Source organism: Danio aesculapii, chromosome 25 (assembly GCF_903798145.1).
Source record: "Danio aesculapii chromosome 25, fDanAes4.1, whole genome shotgun sequence".
Classification (NCBI taxonomy): domain Eukaryota; kingdom Metazoa; phylum Chordata; class Actinopteri; order Cypriniformes; family Danionidae; genus Danio; species Danio aesculapii.
Window position 1 is genome coordinate 12715153 of NC_079459.1, and position 21408 is coordinate 12736560.

Consider the following 21408-nt stretch of genomic DNA (forward strand, 5'->3'; position numbering starts at 1 on the left):
CTAAGTTTACACTGAAACTACGGCTCATAACAAAGAGCGCAATTGCGCTGGTGGTCATCGCGAGAATCCTGCTCTGTCTGCTCATAAATTGGTGCGGCTGACTCGCCTGCTTTATTCCAGAAACACAGAGAAATGAAGATCAGCTCATAACGAGACTGAGCATTTACAATGACCCAAACCGAAACTTTTAAAGGGTGATAGAAGTGAGACTTTCTTTTGTCCGTTCTTCCTTGAGATGTATATTATTTTGCTATTGAAAGTAATACCATGATATTATACCGTCACCGTTCAAAAGATGAAAAATATCGTGATATTAATTTTAGGTCATATCGCCCACCCCTAATATATATATATATATATATATATATATATATATATATATATATATATATATATATATATATATATATACATACAGTTGAATTCAAAATTATACACCCTCCTGTGAATTTTTTTTTTATGGATATTTCCCAAATGATGTTTAACAGAGCAAGGAATTTTCCACAATATTTCCTCTATTATTATTTTTTTCTGGAGAAAGTCTTATTAGTTTTATTTTGGCTAGACTAAAAGCAGTTTTTAATATTTTCAAAACCATTTTAAGCTCAATATTATTAGCCCCTTTAAGCTATATTTTTTGATTGTCTACAAAACAAACCACTGTTAAATAGTGAGTTTCCTAATTACTCTAATTAAGTCTTTAAATCGCATTTTAGGCTGAATGCTTGTATCTTGAAAAATATGTAAGTAAAAGTAAAATATTATGTGCTGTCATCATGCCACAGATAAAAGAAATCAGTTATTAGAAATAAGTTATTAATTCTATTATAGTTAGAAATGTGTTGAAAAAAATCTTTCTGTTAAACAGAAATATGGGAAAATGGCCACTAATAATTCAGGAGCGCTAATAATTCTGATTTCAACTGTATATATTATTTTCCTTCCTGTAAATGAGGAAAGGGAAATAAATGCATTAGAATAAAAATATAAAACAAACTGTGCTTTAAGGATTGTTCTTCACAGTAATGCTGTATTCACACCAGAAGCGGAAGACGCGTCAAGCACAAGTGATTTACATGTTAAGTCAATGCAAAGACGCGAATAGACATCTTGTGGCGCGAATGGCGCGATATGTGCGAATGGTGTGGTGCGAATTGAGGGTTTTGCGTGTTTGAGGCACTTAATGTACGAATCGTGCAAAACGCTCAAAAATCTGAACTTCAGCGAACAATCGCGCCGCGTTAACATTTAGGAGCTTGCTCTTGTGGGGGCATGATTATGATGTACAGTAGCGCCTGTTGTTGGTGTCCTGTAGGAAAATCTTCCTGCCTACACCGTTCATCAAACTGGGCTCGGCTCTTTCAGAAGCACCGCAGAAAGCCTCCATCCTCCAGGTTCAGTTTCTGGAGGAGTTTATGAGCTCACAGAGCTGGCTGCACCTCTGAAAAGATCTAGTGGACTCAGACACTGCTCCAAACAAATCGACGCTGTTTTTCAGCCTTCATAAAGCACATAAACACAGTTATTTTCTCAATAAAATCCATGTTAGCCATTTAGCAGCGAAGCTACAGTCAATTTGATGCGCCAAAGAAGCGTATTTTTATGTGCAACTGAAGCGTATTTTCAAGTGCGAATGAAGCGAGTAAACTCATGTTTACGCGTCTATTTACATGCGAATAGCACAATTTATCCGCGCGTTCTGCGTCTGGTGTGAACACAGCATAAGAAAGAAAAGCTTTAATTATAACTACAAAAAGTTCTTCAGTCAAAAGCAGTGAGTGATTTTAATCCTTTTGTTGTTTGATTAATAATAATAAAAACAGTCGGCAGAAACAATATTTCGCGTTGTCACTTTAAGAGCAGTGCCGTTCTAATTTATGATTTCACTTTCACATGTCTTTTGATTCTCAACTCGTTTGTTTATTACATACATGAGGTTATTATGAATAATCACTAAACATCGCGTTTTGACACCAATTTGCATAGGTTTGACCATTAAAGCGCTCACATTAAGATGACTTTAGATGTGTGTGCTCTGCTCGTCTCTGAGGCTGAGCGTATACACACAACAGCATGCGATCTCTTTCACACTTTTAAAAACATGAATTATTCGAATGTATATCAATGAATGATGTGCTGCAAACGTTACATTACAGTACATGCTTTTAGTCATTTTCACATGAAACTGAGCTTTGCAGAGCAACAAATGTGTACAACTGAAAAGGGGGCGGTATATAATGCAATTATCGTTTTATCTCGGTTAATGTTTTTTTAAATAATTTTTAGAAGCCAAAATTGAAATCGAAACTGAATTTCGATTAATTGCACAGCCCTAGTTTGTGGTGTAAATTGGCAAAGTTGATTTGAATCTTGCGGTTTTTCGGTTCTGGGTTTAGAAAGGGCAAAAAATGTCTTGTCTGGGTTAATTAATTCTTGTTTGGAGTTGAGGAATCCCTTCTGGAATTAATTAGACACACCATGTATTGATTTTTCTGTCTTTTGCTGAATTCTGTGCTTTTAACAGTAAAGCCTAATTCACTTTGTGCAGGCTTAGTTCCTTTCCGTTCCACTTTGGAGGTTTCAATTTCCTTTTTGGAGTGCCTCGGAGAAATGCGTAGGAATATTCATAAGCACTAACAACATCACTGCGGTTCATCCTGATGCCCTGTGTAATGATGTCTTCTGTATGTTTGGGGGCGAGTAACTGGATGTTGCAAGAAATGTATCCGCGATGCCAAGCCTTATAAATATGATTTTTTTTTGCTGTGACAGGTTTGAGACCAGGAATTTGAACATCAGTTCAGTTTAGTCACTGATGATTGTCACGGTTCATTACTTCTGAAAGAAGGTGAGGAGACACCTGACAGAGTTAATTTCAGTCCTTTTAAACAACTCTTAGATTCATTCAGTCTGCTTTCAGCTTTCAGTCAAGTGGAAATTGCTTGGATTTATCCACTTTTCATTGGAACGAGAGGTCAGGTCAGGGGTTGACTTTCTGTCCATCCGTGATTTTTATTTTGAGTTGTATTTAAAAAACTCTCTTCAAAGTCAGTGAAGATGGAGACGCTCTTACCTATAAGCCCACTCAGTTAAGCGCACTTTCGCTCTCGCCTTAAACATGAATTATCTGGGGGCTACTAGTCAGGTGGTGTTCTCAACAGATACATCCAAATCTGTGTGTTGCCATTGCCAAGGGAGTTGAGACTTAGCCTATTGGTTCCAGTTCCAGCATGCTCTGCTGCTGTTCCTGTTTAGAGGTGTAAAAAATTTTCATCGTTTGATGTTGTTATGAGGTACAGGATTGTGCATAGGGTTGAGAATCCTAAATACTTAGATTAAGAATTGAATACTTCATGTGTACACACTTCATGTGTCTTTATCATTTTATTCTATTAATAGCAGTATTCACAGATGCAAATGTTGCCTCGAACAAATTGCATGATGCTGTTACTTAAGTTGGATGATTGTTTTTTTCCGTGCAATCAGTTCCTGCTCTTTTGCATGATGTTTTTAAACAAAGACACATAAATTCATATAATCAAACAATGCTAAAGCCAAAGATTTGTTGGAGATACTAATTGCAAAAAAGTGTGCTCAATGGTATTGGATATGCATGTATTCATTGAATTGCTTTATTATAACTGAATAAACTTTTGTTTAATAGATACAGTGCATCCGGAAAGTATTCATAGCGTTTTACTTTCTCCACATTTTTTTTTTTATGTTACCGCCTTATTTTCAAATTGGATTAAATCATTTATGTCTCGAAATTCTACACACAATACCACATAATGCCATTGTTAAAAAATATATTTTGAAATTGTTGCAAATTTGTTAAAAATAAAAAAACCTGAAAAATCATATAAGTATTCACAGCCTTTGCAGTAAGCTCTAAATTGAGCTCAGATACATTCTGTTTCCACTGATTTTGTTGAGTTTTGTGTTTTTTTTCCCTGAAGTTATATGTATTACAGTCATAATAGAATTCATAATACAACAGATCTGAATTATTTTATTATTGCCATGATGACAGTAAATTATATTTGACTAGATATTTTACAAGACACTAGTATTCAGCTTAAAGGGCAGTTTAAAGGCTTAACTAGGTTAATTACACTAATTATGCAAGTTAGTATAATTAGGCAAATCATTGTATAACGATGGTTTGTTCTGTAGACAATCGGAAAAAATATAACTTAAAGGGGATAATACTTTTGACTAGGGCTGCAAGTAACGATTATTTTAATAATCAATTAATCTGTCGATAATTTTTTTTTGATAAATCGATGAATTAGATAAAAAAAGAAAAGCATTCATTTCCAACCGTTTATTCAAAAAGCTCATCCCTGGGCTGTTATACTACTAATAATTAAATATAAAGCTAAGTAGTGTTGTCCTCTTTTCAATCCAAATACCTAAACATTTTTAAATCAAGATACATACTAGACACATGAAATGGCATAAGCAATTATGTCTTGTTTTCTGAAAAAAAAAAACACCTAAAAATTAAGTGATTGTTTGCTTAAAACAAGTTAAATTATTTGCGAATTGGGTAAGAAAAAGAATCTTAATGAAATATAATCTTAAACAGAAGTTTTACCAGTTCACAAAAGCCTGTGAGTGACCATGATCTATAACATGAGATGGTCGTCGACATGTTTACTTGCGGCCGTGCGCATGCCTCATTCATAAAATGTAGAACACGCAGTATTCAGCACGTAAGTTTACCAGTTACTCCCCAGATACATGCAAGTAAGTGGCTGTGAACTTAGAGAGGAGTAGATTTAACTTAATAGTTACTTTCACTATGTGTAATGTGTATCTGATATGAATAAAACACATCGGCAAATTATATTTGAATGGATTGTTAGATTGTGTGTTATACAAACTCTTTGAAATGTTTTGTTTTACTAGTACTTGTGTGTATTTACATGTTTAAAACATAAATTAAGCATTAGGCGTTTAAAACACTGCATAATTGTGATAAAATGACACATCTTTCTCAGCGTGGTTAAGTTGGTTTTGTTTTCGAAAAAAGAAGCATGGTTCCGACGGTCCCTTACTGAGAGCTCTGCTCAGCGCGAGCTCTCTCTGCCTCAGCGCCAGACACCGCACCAAAGCTCAGCTTGATTTTTTTTCAGTTGCAGCTCTAAAAGTAAACGAGCTAACGCTAACTTGTCATGCTTGTCAAGCTGGATAACAAGTAAAACATCAGCAGGGACAAAAAACACCAGGGGCTTTACGTCCTCACTTCAAAACGGAACAAAAGTATGATTCTAGAGATTTACCCAGCTGTTGCTCCCTTCCTCCTCATCCCTGTCTATGAGGTGCCGAACTCTGTATCAGTGCGCAAGAGAGAGACCGTGTTCACTCCGTTCCGCGCTCAACTAAATTGTTTTTTTTTTTTTAATAATCAAACGTCCATATGTCGCGCAACACAACAAATCGAAAACAAAATTCGTTGCCAATGCTTTTAGGAATCAATTTTTATCAATTTAATCAATTCGTTGTTGCAGCCCTACTTTTGACTTTAAAATGTTTTTTTTAAAAATTAAAAACTGCTTTTGTTCTAGCCGAAATTAAACAAGACTTTCTCCAGAAGAAATAATATTATCAGAAATACTGTGAAAATTTCCTTGCTGTTTAACATAATTTGGGAAATATTTAAAGGAGAGAAAAAAAAAAATTCAAATGGGGGCTAATAATTCTGTCTTCAGCTGTGTGTGTGCGTGCGTGCATGCGTGTGTGTGTGTGGTCTGTGTCAGAGTGAAATCAGTTTTCATTTACATGCATGCAGCTATAATAATAATGTATAACTGTGATCATGCTAACACATATTGCGATAGCGATTTATTTTGGTTTTATTTTGCTGGCATAGTAGTATATAATGACCATGTTTAAATCAAGCTGAGCCATTAGAAGATATAATATTCATATTCAAAATCAAAGCCCTACAGTTCTTAAGGGCTGCAAAGTCCAGAAGGTCTATAAAAGATCAAGACCTTCAATAGAGTGCTCACACAGATGTTCAGGTCTTGAAGAAGCATATAGATTAAAATCTTAGGTGTCATGTTGTACACATTAATGTTTAAGTAGGGATGCTTGAGATGTTTTTCTTTTCAGCTTTACTTTCAATGACTGAAGGTGATCTACTTTGGTAGTTTATTCAGAATTAAAATAATTTGTAATTCAACGTATTATCTTAGGGTACATATACGTTTATGCCTACTAGTTCAAACACATGCTTGTACATGCAATTTTTTAAATTAGCCAACCATTTCTGTTTTTGTGACCTGTTATGCTAACCGTTTCTGAGAGGTTTTGACATGTGGTATGCTGCTTTAGTCCATCCAAGTTATGACATTTTTTTGCTTGTCAACATATTTTTTTTTACAGATATTATCAAAGGGATGCCTGTAGAAAAAGTCAACAATTCATCGGACTTAGATGCCAAGGTCCCTTCTTGTCTTCAACTCACATCTATTGGAAACCTCACACTGACCTCTGACCCCTCACACAGATGTGTTAAGGTTTGATGTTGCTATCTTTGGTTTCTCTTTTAACAACCACAGGCTACCTTAACTGACAAAATTACTGAAACTATAGACCAGGGGTATCAAACTGCAGCCCTACACAGTTTAGTTCCAACCCTGCTTCAACACTCAAACAAGCCTGAAGGACTCAATTAGTATGATCAAGTGCGTTTAATTAGGGTGTACTCACACTAGGCACAGTTGTCTTGAACCGTGCCCAGGTGTGATTGAACCTCTTGAACCTCCCCTCTCCCCCTCAGCCTGCACTCACACTGCATTTTTTGACGTCCGAGTCTGAGCACGCCTTTAGCTATGTTTCCACCCACCTATTTATATGCACATTTTGGATATGCGCATAGAAAACGGTTGATGGAAACGCCAAGATGTGCATAAATTTGGAAAATGCACATAAAACAAAACATATACACATAACTGAGTAGGAGAAACTTTTTATTCGATAAGAAAAGATGCGCATAAACTGCGATGGAAACACTTTTACCGAACAAATTCCAGTATGTGCATTAAAAAAGGTCATGTGATTTTGTTTTAAGAGATCATGGGATGATAGAAATGTGTGTGAATGGACAAACCAGTAGGCTGAGCACATTGTAAAACATCTGAAATGTTGTTTTGGTCATTCTAAAATGCCTTAACCATTTCAGTATTAGTGTTATTATATTATTAATTACCTCCAGACTCTCAAGAGCGTCTGTGGTCCGCATCTCATGCCTTCAAACGCCACTGCGTGTCAGGATTGTCTTCTGAGGCACAAGTCATTTATTAAATGAAGAAAAGATTCATGCAGCTTCTCTTGTCGCAGCAAATTCCGTTTTTACGGTTGATATTTGGTGCCAGATTATCATGAAGTAACGATTTTGTTTGCTTTGACTCGTTGGATGGAAACGCTGCTTTATTCGAACATCTATAATGCGATAATCCAAATTGGCATTTTTGGATGGGAACATACCTATTGATGATGGAACTGTTCAGTTTAACAGAAGAGAAGCATTCTCGCTCCATACAATGGAGATTGCTTTAGTTGTATTATTTTGTATTATTTTAAGTAATTTGCAATGTAGTTACACACACACACACACACACACACACACACACACACACACACTAGTAGGGGTGTGATCCTACACCGGTCTCATGGTTCGGTTCTGTTACGATTATCATGCCATCGATTCAGTTCAATTCAATGTCTCGGTGCATTGATGATGCTTTTCTATACATAATTAGATTTTTTCTAAACAACACAACAAAAAAAACTGTATTAAAATATATTATATATAATTTTTATATATTAATATTTATATATTATTTGTAATAAATTTATGTCCTTTAATACAAGCAGCCGGATATATGAACTGTACGTTTAATTTTACCTGCTAAAAGAAAACACTCTTTTAGAATGTTTTAAACAAAAACTCAAATACATGCACAGAAGACAACATGAGTATTTATAGCAACAAAGCCATGAAGGTTGCCTATTTGTAGGCGTTAGAAAGTTGTCATGTATGCCTACTATATCCCAAATGTTCTAAAGTCATTGGATAGTTTAATGTGAAGCACAGGTAAATATTCACGTGGTTAAATTCATGTTGACTTCAGCACTTCCCTCCGCTGCGCCTGTCAATCATTGTCCATTCACTCACAATTCAAACTGCAAGTCGCGTTCATTTTTGACAACAAGAAAAACTTTCTCCTAGACTACTTGTTCCTATTAGTTTAAATAATCAGTTGAGAAATGCATTTAGTTTTGCATTAAATGGGTTCATTTTGACCTGCAATAAGGAGTTCATTGCTGTTTCTGTATCATGTTGTGTCTGTTAGATCAGTAGATCGCATTCGAAATACTGGAGTAGAGAGGGCTATTACCTGCTCTTCACACACAAAGTAGGTCTACCTGAAATTTTAAATTAGAAAAGACTCAATAATGCATTGGACAAATCCTCAATGCGCTGATTTCTTCCTACTGTTTTGGAAGTGTACGCAGATATCAGAGGGCTGCGCGCTGTGTCTTGGTGATGCATTAAGCTTTTTATTCATGCACCGGCTGTGCAGACACGATGTCCGCCGCTCCTTAAAATTTTTCTCACAATGTGTTTGTTTTCTTATTCTTCCGACTAAGTTTATTTTTCTGAAGGGAATACTTTCAGTGCTGCGAATTGTTTGATAGTTGATCTGCTGATCTGTTATAATATTGAATTTTATATTATGCAAAAATCTATTTTATAAGGGGTTTAAACGCAGTTTTGTGGCAACAATGTGCAAATACAGCCAGCCTCTAATGGTAAAAATTAATTAATTCTATCTTTATAATCACACTTCAGAACAGTCTGCAGAAGCACTTTGATTGACATTCTCCCTTTGTAGATGTCGTCAGAGGGAGAAAATTTCTTCCATTAGTGAAGATCTCTTCCTCATTAGCATAGACATCCCTGAGAAGGAAGCATTAAAGTTTTCTCACTGTACCTGTTGAAGATAATGCCTGCGACTAAGAGGTGAACTATAAATGTTGAGTTTTAGGATGCTGAAATTAACACCATAGTAAAACTGTAATTGAGCCATAAAAGTTAGGCCCGACAGAATTCGACCCAAGCCCGACACGTACATTTTGATTGACAGCTTTTTAAAGCCCAAACCCGTTTACAGCCTGACATTATACACATGTGCAAATGCACGATTTCAATTTAGCGAGTGACCTTGTCATTTTCCTTTTCCCACTTTTGACTTCTCCATCGTCGCTTGTTTCACCTTTGTAGGGTTGGGTTTTGATGTTGTAACAAACGATTTGATTACTTTCTCGCACCAATTGAAATGCATCAAATGACCATTCATTTGTTGCACAAGCCAGAGCTCAAGCCCGACCCCATCTAAATAAATAGAAATTAAGATCTAATTAAGAATAAAGATCTTCAGCTCTACACCAGAGTTCTTTTGAGCCACTTATTTTGACATTTTCAGTTTTTTCACAGAGATAACGATAGTCCTGTCTGCCACTCTGCTAACACATAGGCATTTGAGGCTCCACCTTCTATTAAAAAGAGAAATCTCATTTGAATTTAAAGCAACAGTCAACAAAATGGCACTATTTGGATCAAAATCTCAAAGGGAAAAACGCAAAGAGAAACAATTGGGGTGTTATGAGCTAAAGCTTCACATACACACTCTAGGGACATCAGAGACTTTACATCTTCTAAAAAGAGGCATGATAGGTCCCCTTTAACAAAAAAATACTTTTTCTTAAGCTATTCGTTGAGCACGTAGGAACATAGCCCTTTCTAACTACAGATATTCAGTTCTTGGTGTAAGTGCTTATACGAGTCATTGCCTCTGCATAGGCTAAAGTGGTTCGCAAAGGTCCTGTGATATCCTGTCCACAGAGAGATGATGTGGAAATGCTTAGAGCCGAGATCAAAGGTGAGTTTCTCCATTTGAATTTAAATTCAAAGACAAAGATCATGAACAACCCTGCAACTTATCAAGCTGTTCTTTTTTTGTCAACAGTGACACGCAATCTGTTTGCCATTCACACCTCTCATCGTGTTTAAAGCATCTCTGGTGCTTTGGGCTTTAGCAAATTTGTATAGAAAAATCTGCCGTCACGACTGCATGGCTTTGCTCCATTAAGATTTTAAGTAACTGTTTAAATGTATCTAGAGAAAAGAAGCACAATATGGGGCCAATTTGAGAGATTGGAGTGGCTTCTTCAAAGCATGCTTTAGACTCACTCATTTCTATTAATTTTAGCGCTCAGCCCTGCAGATTTTGAGTCTTGAAATGAAAGCTGTATCACAGCCAGACTCACTCTGTCCTTGCTGTTTGCTTTCTGTCTTTTTCAGAGGAGGACCCCCTTCAGAGTACCACTGAACATACATCAATCAACGTCATTTTCTTTGACACACTGGCCAAGGACTTTTCCCAGTCTGTCACACAAGGGGTAGGCTTCTCTAAAACCTTAAAATATTCATGTTTGGGTAAATATATGTAGATGTACACTCCAGAATATAAAAAGGAGGTGGTCTTGGGTGATATAGCTAGTAGATATAGATTTTTTGTTTGTTGTTTTTTATTTCTTTTGTGTTTTCCGACCAAACCGCCATTATAAACAAAATATTTGAAATATTAAATGCAAGAAGGAAAATGCTGTCAATATTTTACAGTTTTTTTGGGGAGGGGAATTGTCATTTATATGCTCCATTTTACGATATACAGCTAGTTGAAGGATGCTCAGGGTCTATGGGTGTAAAAATCAGTGCTGTAGTCCTAAAAAAAGGTGGTGTACTTTTACTTAGAGCTGCTCGATTACGGGAAAAATCATAATCACTATTATTTTGGTCATAATTGTAATCACGATTATTCCAAACGATATATAGTTGAAGTCTTAAAATAATTATTCGCCCTCCTATTTTTTTATTTTTTTAGAAATATTTCCTAAATGATCCTTAACAGAGCAAGACATTTTATAACAAGTATATCCTATAATATTTTTTTCTTTTGGAGGAAGTCTTGTTTTATTTTGGCTAGAACAAAAGCAGGTTTAAATATTTTTAAACTTATTTTAAGATCAATATTATTAGCCTCCTTAAGCAATATATTTTTTTGATTGTCTGCAGAAGAAACAACTGTTATACAATGACTTTCCTAATTACCCTAATTAACCCTTTAAATTGCACTTTAAGCTGAATGCTTGTATTTTGAAAAAATATGTACAATGAAAAAAATGTCAGTGATTTCAAAAGTAAAAGTTTGTAAAATCTACAATGAAAACCTGTTAAATGATTAACAGTTCATTTCTGTACAAAATACGGAAAAGAACTGTAACAGATCTAACCTTTGTTTTCGAGAAACCAATCAGAGTGTCTGAAATTTCACCACACACCCTCATTCACTAGTCCCTAAATTAGTCAATTAGTTTAGTCTACTAGACAGAGTGAATGACCACGAATGAGTGAATTCAGACACTGATGAACAGCTGCTATTAACAAGCCCAATCACTGAAGGAAAGAAAAAGAAATAAAACTACAGACACAGCCTCACACCAAACGAACTGAATTAAAACAGAGGATTAAACAACTCCATTAAATAACAGCATTAGCAGCTTCACTGATTACACTTTAACTTCATTTCTGTCACATCTGCAAAGAATATTTGATAATTAACAGAGGTTTATGTTTTTATTTAAAATGTTTGATTTGACCTCACTATCATGGAGCTCAGAGGCTGCTTTAGTTGAGCTCTTGAACCTTTACACTTCTACCTTAAAGTTTCTCTGGCTGTTATAACTGTGTTTCTAAATCTCGTAGGTTATTGTAAGAAAGGCAAAGAGAAAATATGCTATATGCACTTAATTGTAACAGAAATCATTTATGATATTTTATAAGTTAATTTGTAAAAAAGAACTGCAACTATATTTATATTAATGCTATTTGGGATGATACTGCAGCTTCTCATGGAGGAGCAACAAACAATTTAGAAGGACATAATTACAGTGCCATGCACTAAACATTGAGAGCTCCAGCAGCACATTAAGACACACAGACATCAAGAATCAGAATATGAACCTTAACCATGGTTGCTAAAAAGAAAAAAGCTGCATAATTCATTCATGCCGCAATGAATGCTGGGTGTTCAAAACTTCCAGCATGCATTGCAGTATGAATAAATTATGTAGCTTTATGTTCTTACAATTTCTTTCTTTGCCTTTATTTTGTTTTTGGGAATTAATATTTCAGTAGATTGTTTTGTATTGTTCTGGGTTGTTTTTTTTTTTTTTTTTTAGAATTTTTTGTTTGTCACCATTACTGAGATTCAAAGACTAATTGTTTCCAGTACTATATACCTGGAAAATAAGATATATAAATGTTAATTTCAATAGTATTAATCATTTACTAACTCATTCTGAATTATCTTAAAAACCTCTTGCTCCAGTGGTGCAGCGTCGACACTGCGGTGCTCACGGCGACACGAGTTCGATTCCTGCCTCGTGGTCCTATGCCGATCCTTCCCCTCTCTCTGCTCCCCATGCTTTCCTGTCAATTCTCATTACTGTCCTATCCAATAAAGGTGAAAAAAAATCCAACTATTCTTAAATACAAATGGTTTGTAAATAATGCAATACTTCATTTAGTAATGAAAAATCAACCAGTCACAAATATGAAAGTGCAATTATTAAGCACATTATAAATGTGGTTATAAGTTAAGAATACATCACTTGTAGCTGCAGTTATAAACTGCTTACTAATGTTTATTGAGGTAGAGTTGATTCTTAACAAATAATGAACTCACTAGATACTAATGCTTAATAAATGATTCATACTGTATAGTTATTATAAAGTGTTACCCAGTTTTCATCAGGAGGAAACTAATTACTTCCAAATACTTCAAATATAGTCTGTGTTAGTAAATGCTAGGCTGTTAATAAAATCCAGGCATTTGAATGCCAATGTATGGCAACATTTCAGATAACCACTCTATAGCCTACAGCTAATCAATCTGTCAGATTCTGGAGTGCAGTAAACTTTCTAAGTAAAAATTATAATTAATAAATTATCATAAATAAAACAAATACATTTATGAATAAATTGGTATAATGCCTCATTCACACTGGTAGCGACTTTGTAGTTCTGGATGGCAGTTGAAACCGCTAGTGGGTGTTCCAACCTTAAGGTTGCTTAGGTCATTCTGGGTGGCGATTGAAATGGCCTTGAGGTTGCTTTGGTAATGTTTACAGTATTGTCCACAGAGAACGAATGAGTTTACGTTGAATGTAAACATTGTTCAGAGAAAACTCTAATCATAAATAGAATCAGTACATAAGAAAACAAAATAAGTAAGAAAACAAAATCCAAAAAATGAAGCGAACAAGTTCGTCACGGTGAGAATGTGGTCAAAATCCGAAAACGTGGTAAAAATTAGACGAGGGCTTTTCTTTTTCTGGACGGCTTTTTGTGAATCGTCGTTGGTTAAGTTTAGGGACGGAGGAGGGTGGGTCAGCCGATTGGCCGGTCGCACGGTCAATCATCCTGTCATCCAGGCAGACAGGCGGAAGGTCGTTCGCCAGCGGCCTCTAGCGGGTTTACGTGAGAACGGCGCGGGAAAAAGCGCGCACAGCGGCCTCTCGTGGATTCGCGAAAACAAAAACAGCAAAAATATGTACCTCCCGGGTCGTATTTCGCGGTCTCCAGAAACGTCCATGGGACTACGTTCTCAGAATGATCCTGGGTTGGAAGTTTGTTAATAGAGGATGCTGGACAGCCAGCAAACAGACCATTACAGTAGTCCAGCCTAGAAGTCATAAAAGCATGGACTAGCTTTTCTGCATCTGAGATGGATAACATACTTTTTAACCTAGCAATATTTCTCAGATGAAAGAAGGCAGTTTTTGTGACATGGGAAATATGATTTTCAAAAGTTTAATTGCTGTCTAATATGACACCCAGATCTTTTATAGAGTTAATGCTAACTTTGTATCCCTCTAATTTTAGGTCAAGTTGTGAGATCTGCTGTGTACAGGATTTAGGCTCAATAAGTAATAATTCTGTTTTTTCATATTTGGTGATGTACCGTGTCGACATCGACACATTCAGGCAAAAGATCCAAACCCAACACGATTTATTTATTCAACTCTGAGTCAACTATTTTGTTAAAGAATCAATGGTTTTAAACACTGTGCACTTTCAGATTTAAACCTCAGCTAAATGTTTTCATTCAGTGTTACACACTCCATAGAAGGTCATTTTCAAAAACCCATAACAGGGGCTCTTAAAGAATCACTCACTGGGAAAATGGAGGCCAGAATTGTATGGTTTGTAAGCACAATTAGTTGCACAGCATGCTATATTATTTGCTAATTGTAAGAAATTACCCCAAATGCAATCAACCTTATTAGGCCACATAAACCAAAAGCACAAATACTACAGATATGCCAAGTTCAGAGGCTGTAATGAGCAGCAGGGCTTGTCACTCAAGTGGCCACACCCTTAATTACGTAGAATTGTAAGGCTCAATGTAAATTAAGTTAATTGAGTTATAGACTAAATTCACCCTCCTCAGAGTCATAAAGGGTAATGATATCTATATACACCAAAAACATTTTTGTACCAGGCTGTAAACACCTTTGTTTCTTTGTTTTTAACATTGGAGTAAATGGAAATGTGCCCCAGTGGCCAGTCGATTAATTGCAGTTTCAGTCACTTCCATAGTAGCTTCATGAGTGAGAGCAGGAAGTTGCCACTTGGTTTTTTCACAGTCAAAAATTTAAGCCAAATTAAAAAAGTTAGATGAGTTGGATGAGTAAGAAACTAGTACCACACACAGGAGCAGTTGAGAACATAAACCTTACAAACCTTGAATTTATATATTTTTATATGTAGATATTACTTTTTCCAGTATATTTGGTTTAAATTGAAATACACAATTAGAGATATTCTCATTCTCAGTCGCTTTAAGTATATCATGATGTACAGAAACTTTTTGTGTAGAGTTAAATTAGTTTGAAAGGTATAAAAGAGGCAATATAAAGAATCCAGCATGAAAGCACTGTCATATCTACAGAAAATAGTTCTGCCTGAGTTTACTTTCTTTGAAAACAGGTCATCTGATGTAACCTCATTTGTGTGAAGATAGTTTGAGAGGGCGCAAAGCACTGCAATGGCAAAGCCAGTATTTTTCTGCCTTTTTCTTCCAGCAACACAATGGTCACCGCTAAGATCAGCTCCCCGCTGACAGACAATGACTTTGAGGGAGGAAATCGGCTTTGAGAGACATGCTTTCAGTCAGAACTATGCCGTTTACTCCACAAGGATCCTTCTTTGTGACATTCGCCAAAAATTATCTGATGCTTACTGGGGAAAAATGCCATGTCACCGTTCATTTTTCCAGGAATGGTTTAAACTTTGGTTCTGAATCTTTCTTTTCTTTAAGTTGGAGATCAAACATGGTGTTCAGCCGTGGTTGTAGTTGTCATGAGCATTTCATTGTACAATGCAACAAAACGTTCTTTGTGAAGTGCAGTATGACAAGCAGCCTCCACTTTTCTTTGTTGTTGTCAGAAGCTTTTTCGAAGACAGATTATAAAACTGCCATTTGGCATTATTAATAGCAATTCTTAAAGAAAGTGGCACAAGATAAATCTTTGAATCTGTTACTTATTATGATACTTGTTAGCCTCTCATTATGAAGCTAAACATTTTATATATCTTTGAGGAAGGATTAAACTTTTACTATTGAAGTCAGAATTATTAGCCCCTGTATATTTTTTCCCCAATTTCTGTTTAATGGGAAGAACATTCTAAGCATAATAGTAATAATCTCTAGTATATAATAATCATAATAACTAATCTCTAGTAACTGATGTCTCATATCTTTGCAATGATGACCGTACATAATGTTTTGTTAAATATTTTTCAAGATACTAGTAATCATCTTAACTGAATATATAAAGCAGGCTTAACTAGGTTAATTAGGTTAGCAAGGGAAGTAAGTGTAATTGGGCAAGTCATTGCATAACAGTGATTTGTTCTGTAGATAATCCAAATAAAAGAATATTGCTTGAAGGTGCCTTATACCAGTGCTTCCCACGGTTTTGAAATATACTTGCTGTGATAGCCAAATTGAAACACACCATTTACCCAAATCACATAAATAGTTAACTATATGTGACAAACAATACATAATTTCATATTTTACATTTATTTATTTTACACTCTTTCTTTTTAATGGGTTCTTTCAAGTTCAAAGCAAACCTGAATGCCAAATCATTTTAAATATGTATATAAAATAGCCTATGTAATATATTAACATCATCAAATTAATAAGATTATCAGCAAATGAGAATTGAATGACAGAAAAAGGAATTAAAACAGACAGTATCTCTAAAAATGATCCTAATTACAAGATTAAAACCTGTAGATTATTTAAATAAGGCAAATGCGTTGATTAATCATTACTAATGGTGTACGTAAATTTTGCATTCAGTTTAGACCAGTCATTTTGTCCTCTTCAAGTATATAGTAAAATATTTCTGAGTCGTTTAGATAAAAAAATAATTATATAATGTTTTTCTCTCACTCTGGCAACTGTGTGCACAGTCAGTTGCGAAGCCAAGCGAAAGTAGGCTTAAGTAAGATTTAGAGATTTAGAAACACTGGCCGGACAAATTTTTTAAGTCCCAAAAAGGCACGCCTCTGTGGGTCTGCAGAGCATGTGTAACTGTCTGTGGGAGTGTTGACAGGTCTCGCGCCCACAAAACGAAAGAGGTAAACGAGAGAAGATTTTCCACTACTTAATCGTTTGTGAATGTTTGGTTATTGCGCAGATACAAAAAATGTGAAGGATGTTAATAAAAGTTTAAAAAAAATTTGTCACTAAATATACTTGGGTGGCCATTAATATTCCTTGGCGGCCCGCCCAAGTAAAGCCTATATGTGGAGAGCACTGATATACTGTATTGGTTTAATAAGTTAAATTGTTCTCTGATATCCACATAGTAGGTTTATGGCTTTGGCAAGTAAAAAAAAAATCTACAAAAACGGGTTTATAAGCTTTATTATTCCATAAAATACCCATAGAATCAGAAGGTCCATGATTGACCATATATGGTTTGTGTCTTGAATATTAATTAACTCCGCTCTGACGTGCCACTCATAGCGACACACGCAAACAGACCGAGCATAATGTACGCGGAACACGGACAAATATAAACCCAATCAGGTTAACATTAATCTATTTTGCTCTCCAGATCTGTTTGTAATTGTAATTGCAATCAAGCCTGACAAAAAAGAGTGATAGAGATGTATCGCATTCATTTTGAAAGAGAAAACAGACTGTATCAATATCAACTTCTGCACAAACATATGACATTTGAGCTAAATGATTTGACACGATTTATCAGTCTACACGTTTGTTGAAAAATCTAATTTCACAGTAAACATGATAAATTAACAAAAGTTGTAGCTAAACATACCTTATGCCTCTTCGGAGTGGAGATGAATAGAGTGGAGAAACTATGATGTCAATTTGTATGCAAAACCCCGGAAGCGAGTTAGCATTTTAGCAGTTCCGGTCCCCTCGTCCCAAAGTCAATGGGTTTTTTGAATAGGATTTCAGTGAAATCGCTTAAAAAAGGTTCGTGGTTAACACAAACTCAAGATAATTTCACGTTTTGTTCTACGACATAAACCACATCAGTTACACCACACTCTTACATTTTTTCAATCGGTTATGCTTCTTTAAAAAGACGGTTAGAAAGAAAAAGACTACAGCCGGTGTCGGAGGCATTATACGTCATCAAGCTGAACTGGTCTGGAGCGCAGCTCCCTTGGGTTGGGCATTTGGATTTGTCTGTTATTTAGGTATTTTCATGAATAGTATTTTATAGTTTGTATATAGTATTATATAGTGTTTTTCTAATTGGGATTTCATATTATGTGTAGATAATGCCTTCACTTGTAAAGGCAGTCAAGACAGATTAATTTGTTTATCGTTTATTTTAATTAAACGATATTATAAAGATATTGCTCACCAGTGCAGCCTGTCTCTTTCCTGCTCACAGTAATGCAAATGTTTGAATAAATGTGTAAAAAATACTTATATATATATTAACTGTCATTTTTTTCTTCATTTGAACACATTTAACTCTGTCATAACTGTAATATTTACACTCCTCCATAAAATGTATAGCAGATGTGACTGTATGGACTGCTTTTCGCTGTACTATTCGCTGTAATATTATGTAGGCACATTTATACATAGTTTTAAAACTTTTACAGCAACCGTAAAGCAACACATGTATTTCCCACATAAAAACGATCCAAAAGGCACGTAGGTCTATGTGTATTTACGTATTTATTTGTTTATAATATATAGCGTGCATTATAATATAATAAACAGAGAGATTAACTCTTTGTCATGGACCATATTTCTAAAAATAAGCTAGAAAAGTTGTCTGTAACAGGGTGGGGCTGACGTCACTGGCGAGCGCCCCGAGGGCAGTGTAGTCCGTTTATAACTTAATGTTAGCTTTTCAATTCTTGCGTTTCCATTTAAGATCCAAAAGTGCTCAAAGTTGAATTTTCATGTAAGGATTATCCGGCTGAACAAAACGTGTAAGTGTAATGAACTCTGTTTGAACACAGAGCTTATTATTTGCAATCTTCGAAAAGCCTATGGGAAAATCCTATAGGATTTTATCGAGGGAACCAGTTTTAAGCTATCAGCCGATTTGCCTAAAAAAGGGACGTCATAGTTCCTCCACTCTATAAACGTGTAATGTATAAATATTGCATTTTGTGTGAGTTTGAAACGCACGGTAACGCACCGTAAACAATTTGGGGGTCACATTTTCAAAATAAATGCCCACATACATAGTAAATAAAATATTCACTTAAAATAACTAAGGGAGGAAGATTATCACTGTAGTATCACTAGAAAGTGCTTGGTGTATCAAACGCAGCCTGAGGCTTGCATATTAATTATTTCAGAGCTTTTTTATTATCTCAGAGCTGCATATGAGTCGTGTTCTCTTGATGACCTCAGCTGCTCGTCAGGTCTGGATGAATGACCTAAAGTAGACATGCATGCATATGCGAAGGCCATGGCTGTGAGTCTCACTATGGCTGTAAGTTTGTTTTGTCTTCTCATTTGCCTGTTGTCCACCGGGGTTTTATACTGTTAGGGCCCTATAACTTGCACCTCGTTGTTTAAATAGCAAATCCATTTGTGCCGCTTTGTGAACTCATGGGTGTGCTGTCTAGAAAGGAGGTGTGTTAAGGCACATTGTTGGTGCGTTGTTATTTTGAGGAACTAAAATAAACTGCGCAATTGACCAGTTATTTATTAAATGAACATTTATATTTGTTTTAATAAAAACAAGCTTAGATTTGTCCACCTGTTGGGTTTTGGACCATATGGGGCATTGCATGTGTGTTTGGATATAACTCTAATTATTGTTCATTCATTAATTTGCTGGAAATTAGAACTGAATTTAAAAATAGTTTTAAAATATGTCTTTGCACTTAACAAACAAAATTAAATATGTAGGCTAATGGATGTGTCACTGGAGTGTGTACAATGTTCACGAAAGTAAAGAAGTAAAGTAAAAAGTAAAATAAAGAGAAAGTAAAGACGCTGAAATGAGAAAGCTCATTCTTTATCTTCACACTGCAGATGGTCTGTTTAACTGTTTTCTTGCTAGTGAAGCGTTTAGTTTTTCCACTTACAAAGTCCGCCATGTAAATAGCAAATGCACCATGGCTTGACACAATTGACTCTTAAAGGCAATGGGAGTTGAGACTCCGATTGGTTTAATGCACATTATTCTCAAAACACACTTATAACTCATTAAGAGAATATGCGCAACCCTGTTAGACCATGCGCCACGGCGCAAACCGAATTTTTCCGTCCTTAAAATAACGAAAGTGGATTCAAAAACGGCCTTAATGCTTTTTCATTTTCTCAATTCAAATGAGTAGCGGCTTGGACTCAGAAACAGTATTCCATACCTCACTGATAAGTTACAAATTATCAAGCAGATACTGATTTTTTTATTATTCTACTATGCCTTGGTATACCAAGATTTTAATTATAGGGCACCTTTAAGGGGGCTAATGATAATAAGCTTAAAATGTTTTTTTTTTTTTTTATTAAAACTGCTTTTATTCTATCCGACTCTTTCGACTTGAACTGTATGTGTTTTTTAAATAAGAATTAAACCTTCTGGCCTAAAGCACAAAAATCATATTTTAAGCTGTTCTTCCTTAGATTTCTTAGTCTTTTTCTCTCAAGGTTATTGCAATTGGCAATGCAAGAATTCCAAGATTTGAATAAATCCATTTGTTCTCACACATGAATAATACTTATAATAAAATCATGTGGCTTCATGTGATACTGTCTTTTGCTTGTTGGGTGATAACAATGGAGTATAAAATGTTATAAACTTGATCTAAAGGCAATAATACAGAAATAATAGCCAGATTTGTTTTTTAAACAATTAAAAGATATTTCAAAAATCAGCCATTTGTGTTTTTTGTGCATTACATCAATTTAATGGTTTAATTTTTTATTCTTTTTAGGACATTGTACTTATAGCAGATTTTACAATCAAAAAGTCTCCAACTTTTCTCAGAGACAATCTACATCCTTGTCACCTGGAGATGGATAACAAAGATGCCTGTATCTATGTAAGTCTCATCTGTTTGCATTTTAAAATCTGCACCATTCTTTTTGAACTTGGCTTTTCTTACTCCAATTTATCATATGTGTTTGTGTTTGATAGGTATGTCCCTCGGCTATCCCTGGTCCTTCTAGGTCAGAGGTGCAGTTTACATTACTATTCGTGTAGATATTAGGGACAAGTCTCTTCAAGTCGATCGTAATACCACAAATGCAGTTTATCCCTCAGAGATCAAGGAGATTCTTTATCTAAATTGGCTTCCGTCTTCAGGAATTTGTCTCCGTCGGATTGTGTAAATGGTTATTCCCTCACTTCTGTACAGCTTCTTTTTTAATTTGCCATCCTCTTTTTAGATTTGCTTGGGCCTGATCAAGTGCTTCAAACAGTACATGCCTTCAGGCACAATCAGTCTAGACCTAAGTCAGAGCAACAATGCATTTGTTGGCAGTGAAAAATGGGATTTTTAAGCTTTATACCCAGCTTTTGTTGCGTAATGTGTATTGAAAATGATTTAAAATTAACCAAGAAAAGTTGGACATTTAAAATGAGAAATAGTAGCTGCTAATTGAGACAACAGTACACATTAACTTGATTTAGGTGATATATAATATATATGCTGTGATTATTGTAACATGTTGTGCTAAAGTACAATTATTTATTATATATTATTAATTGTTTTTTTTTTTTTTTGTGGTA

The 21408-nt window shown here is 35.3% G+C and overlaps 1 protein-coding gene across 4 annotated transcripts in view; it reads left to right on the forward strand.

The window, feature by feature from the left end:
• pot1 (protection of telomeres 1 homolog) overlaps positions 1–21408 on the forward strand; it is a 105863-nt gene that overhangs the window by 4426 nt on the left and 80029 nt on the right. For all 4 annotated transcript variants that reach the window (XM_056451986.1, XM_056451988.1, XM_056451987.1 and 1 more), the window contains exons 2-6: positions 6397–6530; positions 9881–9959; positions 10382–10479; positions 20612–20719; positions 20815–20853. In XM_056451986.1, coding sequence (XP_056307961.1) covers positions 6411–6530; positions 9881–9959; positions 10382–10479; positions 20612–20719; positions 20815–20853 — 444 coding nt within the window. In that variant the 5' untranslated portion in view covers positions 6397–6410. The remainder of the gene's footprint in view (positions 1–6396; positions 6531–9880; positions 9960–10381; positions 10480–20611; positions 20720–20814; positions 20854–21408) is intronic.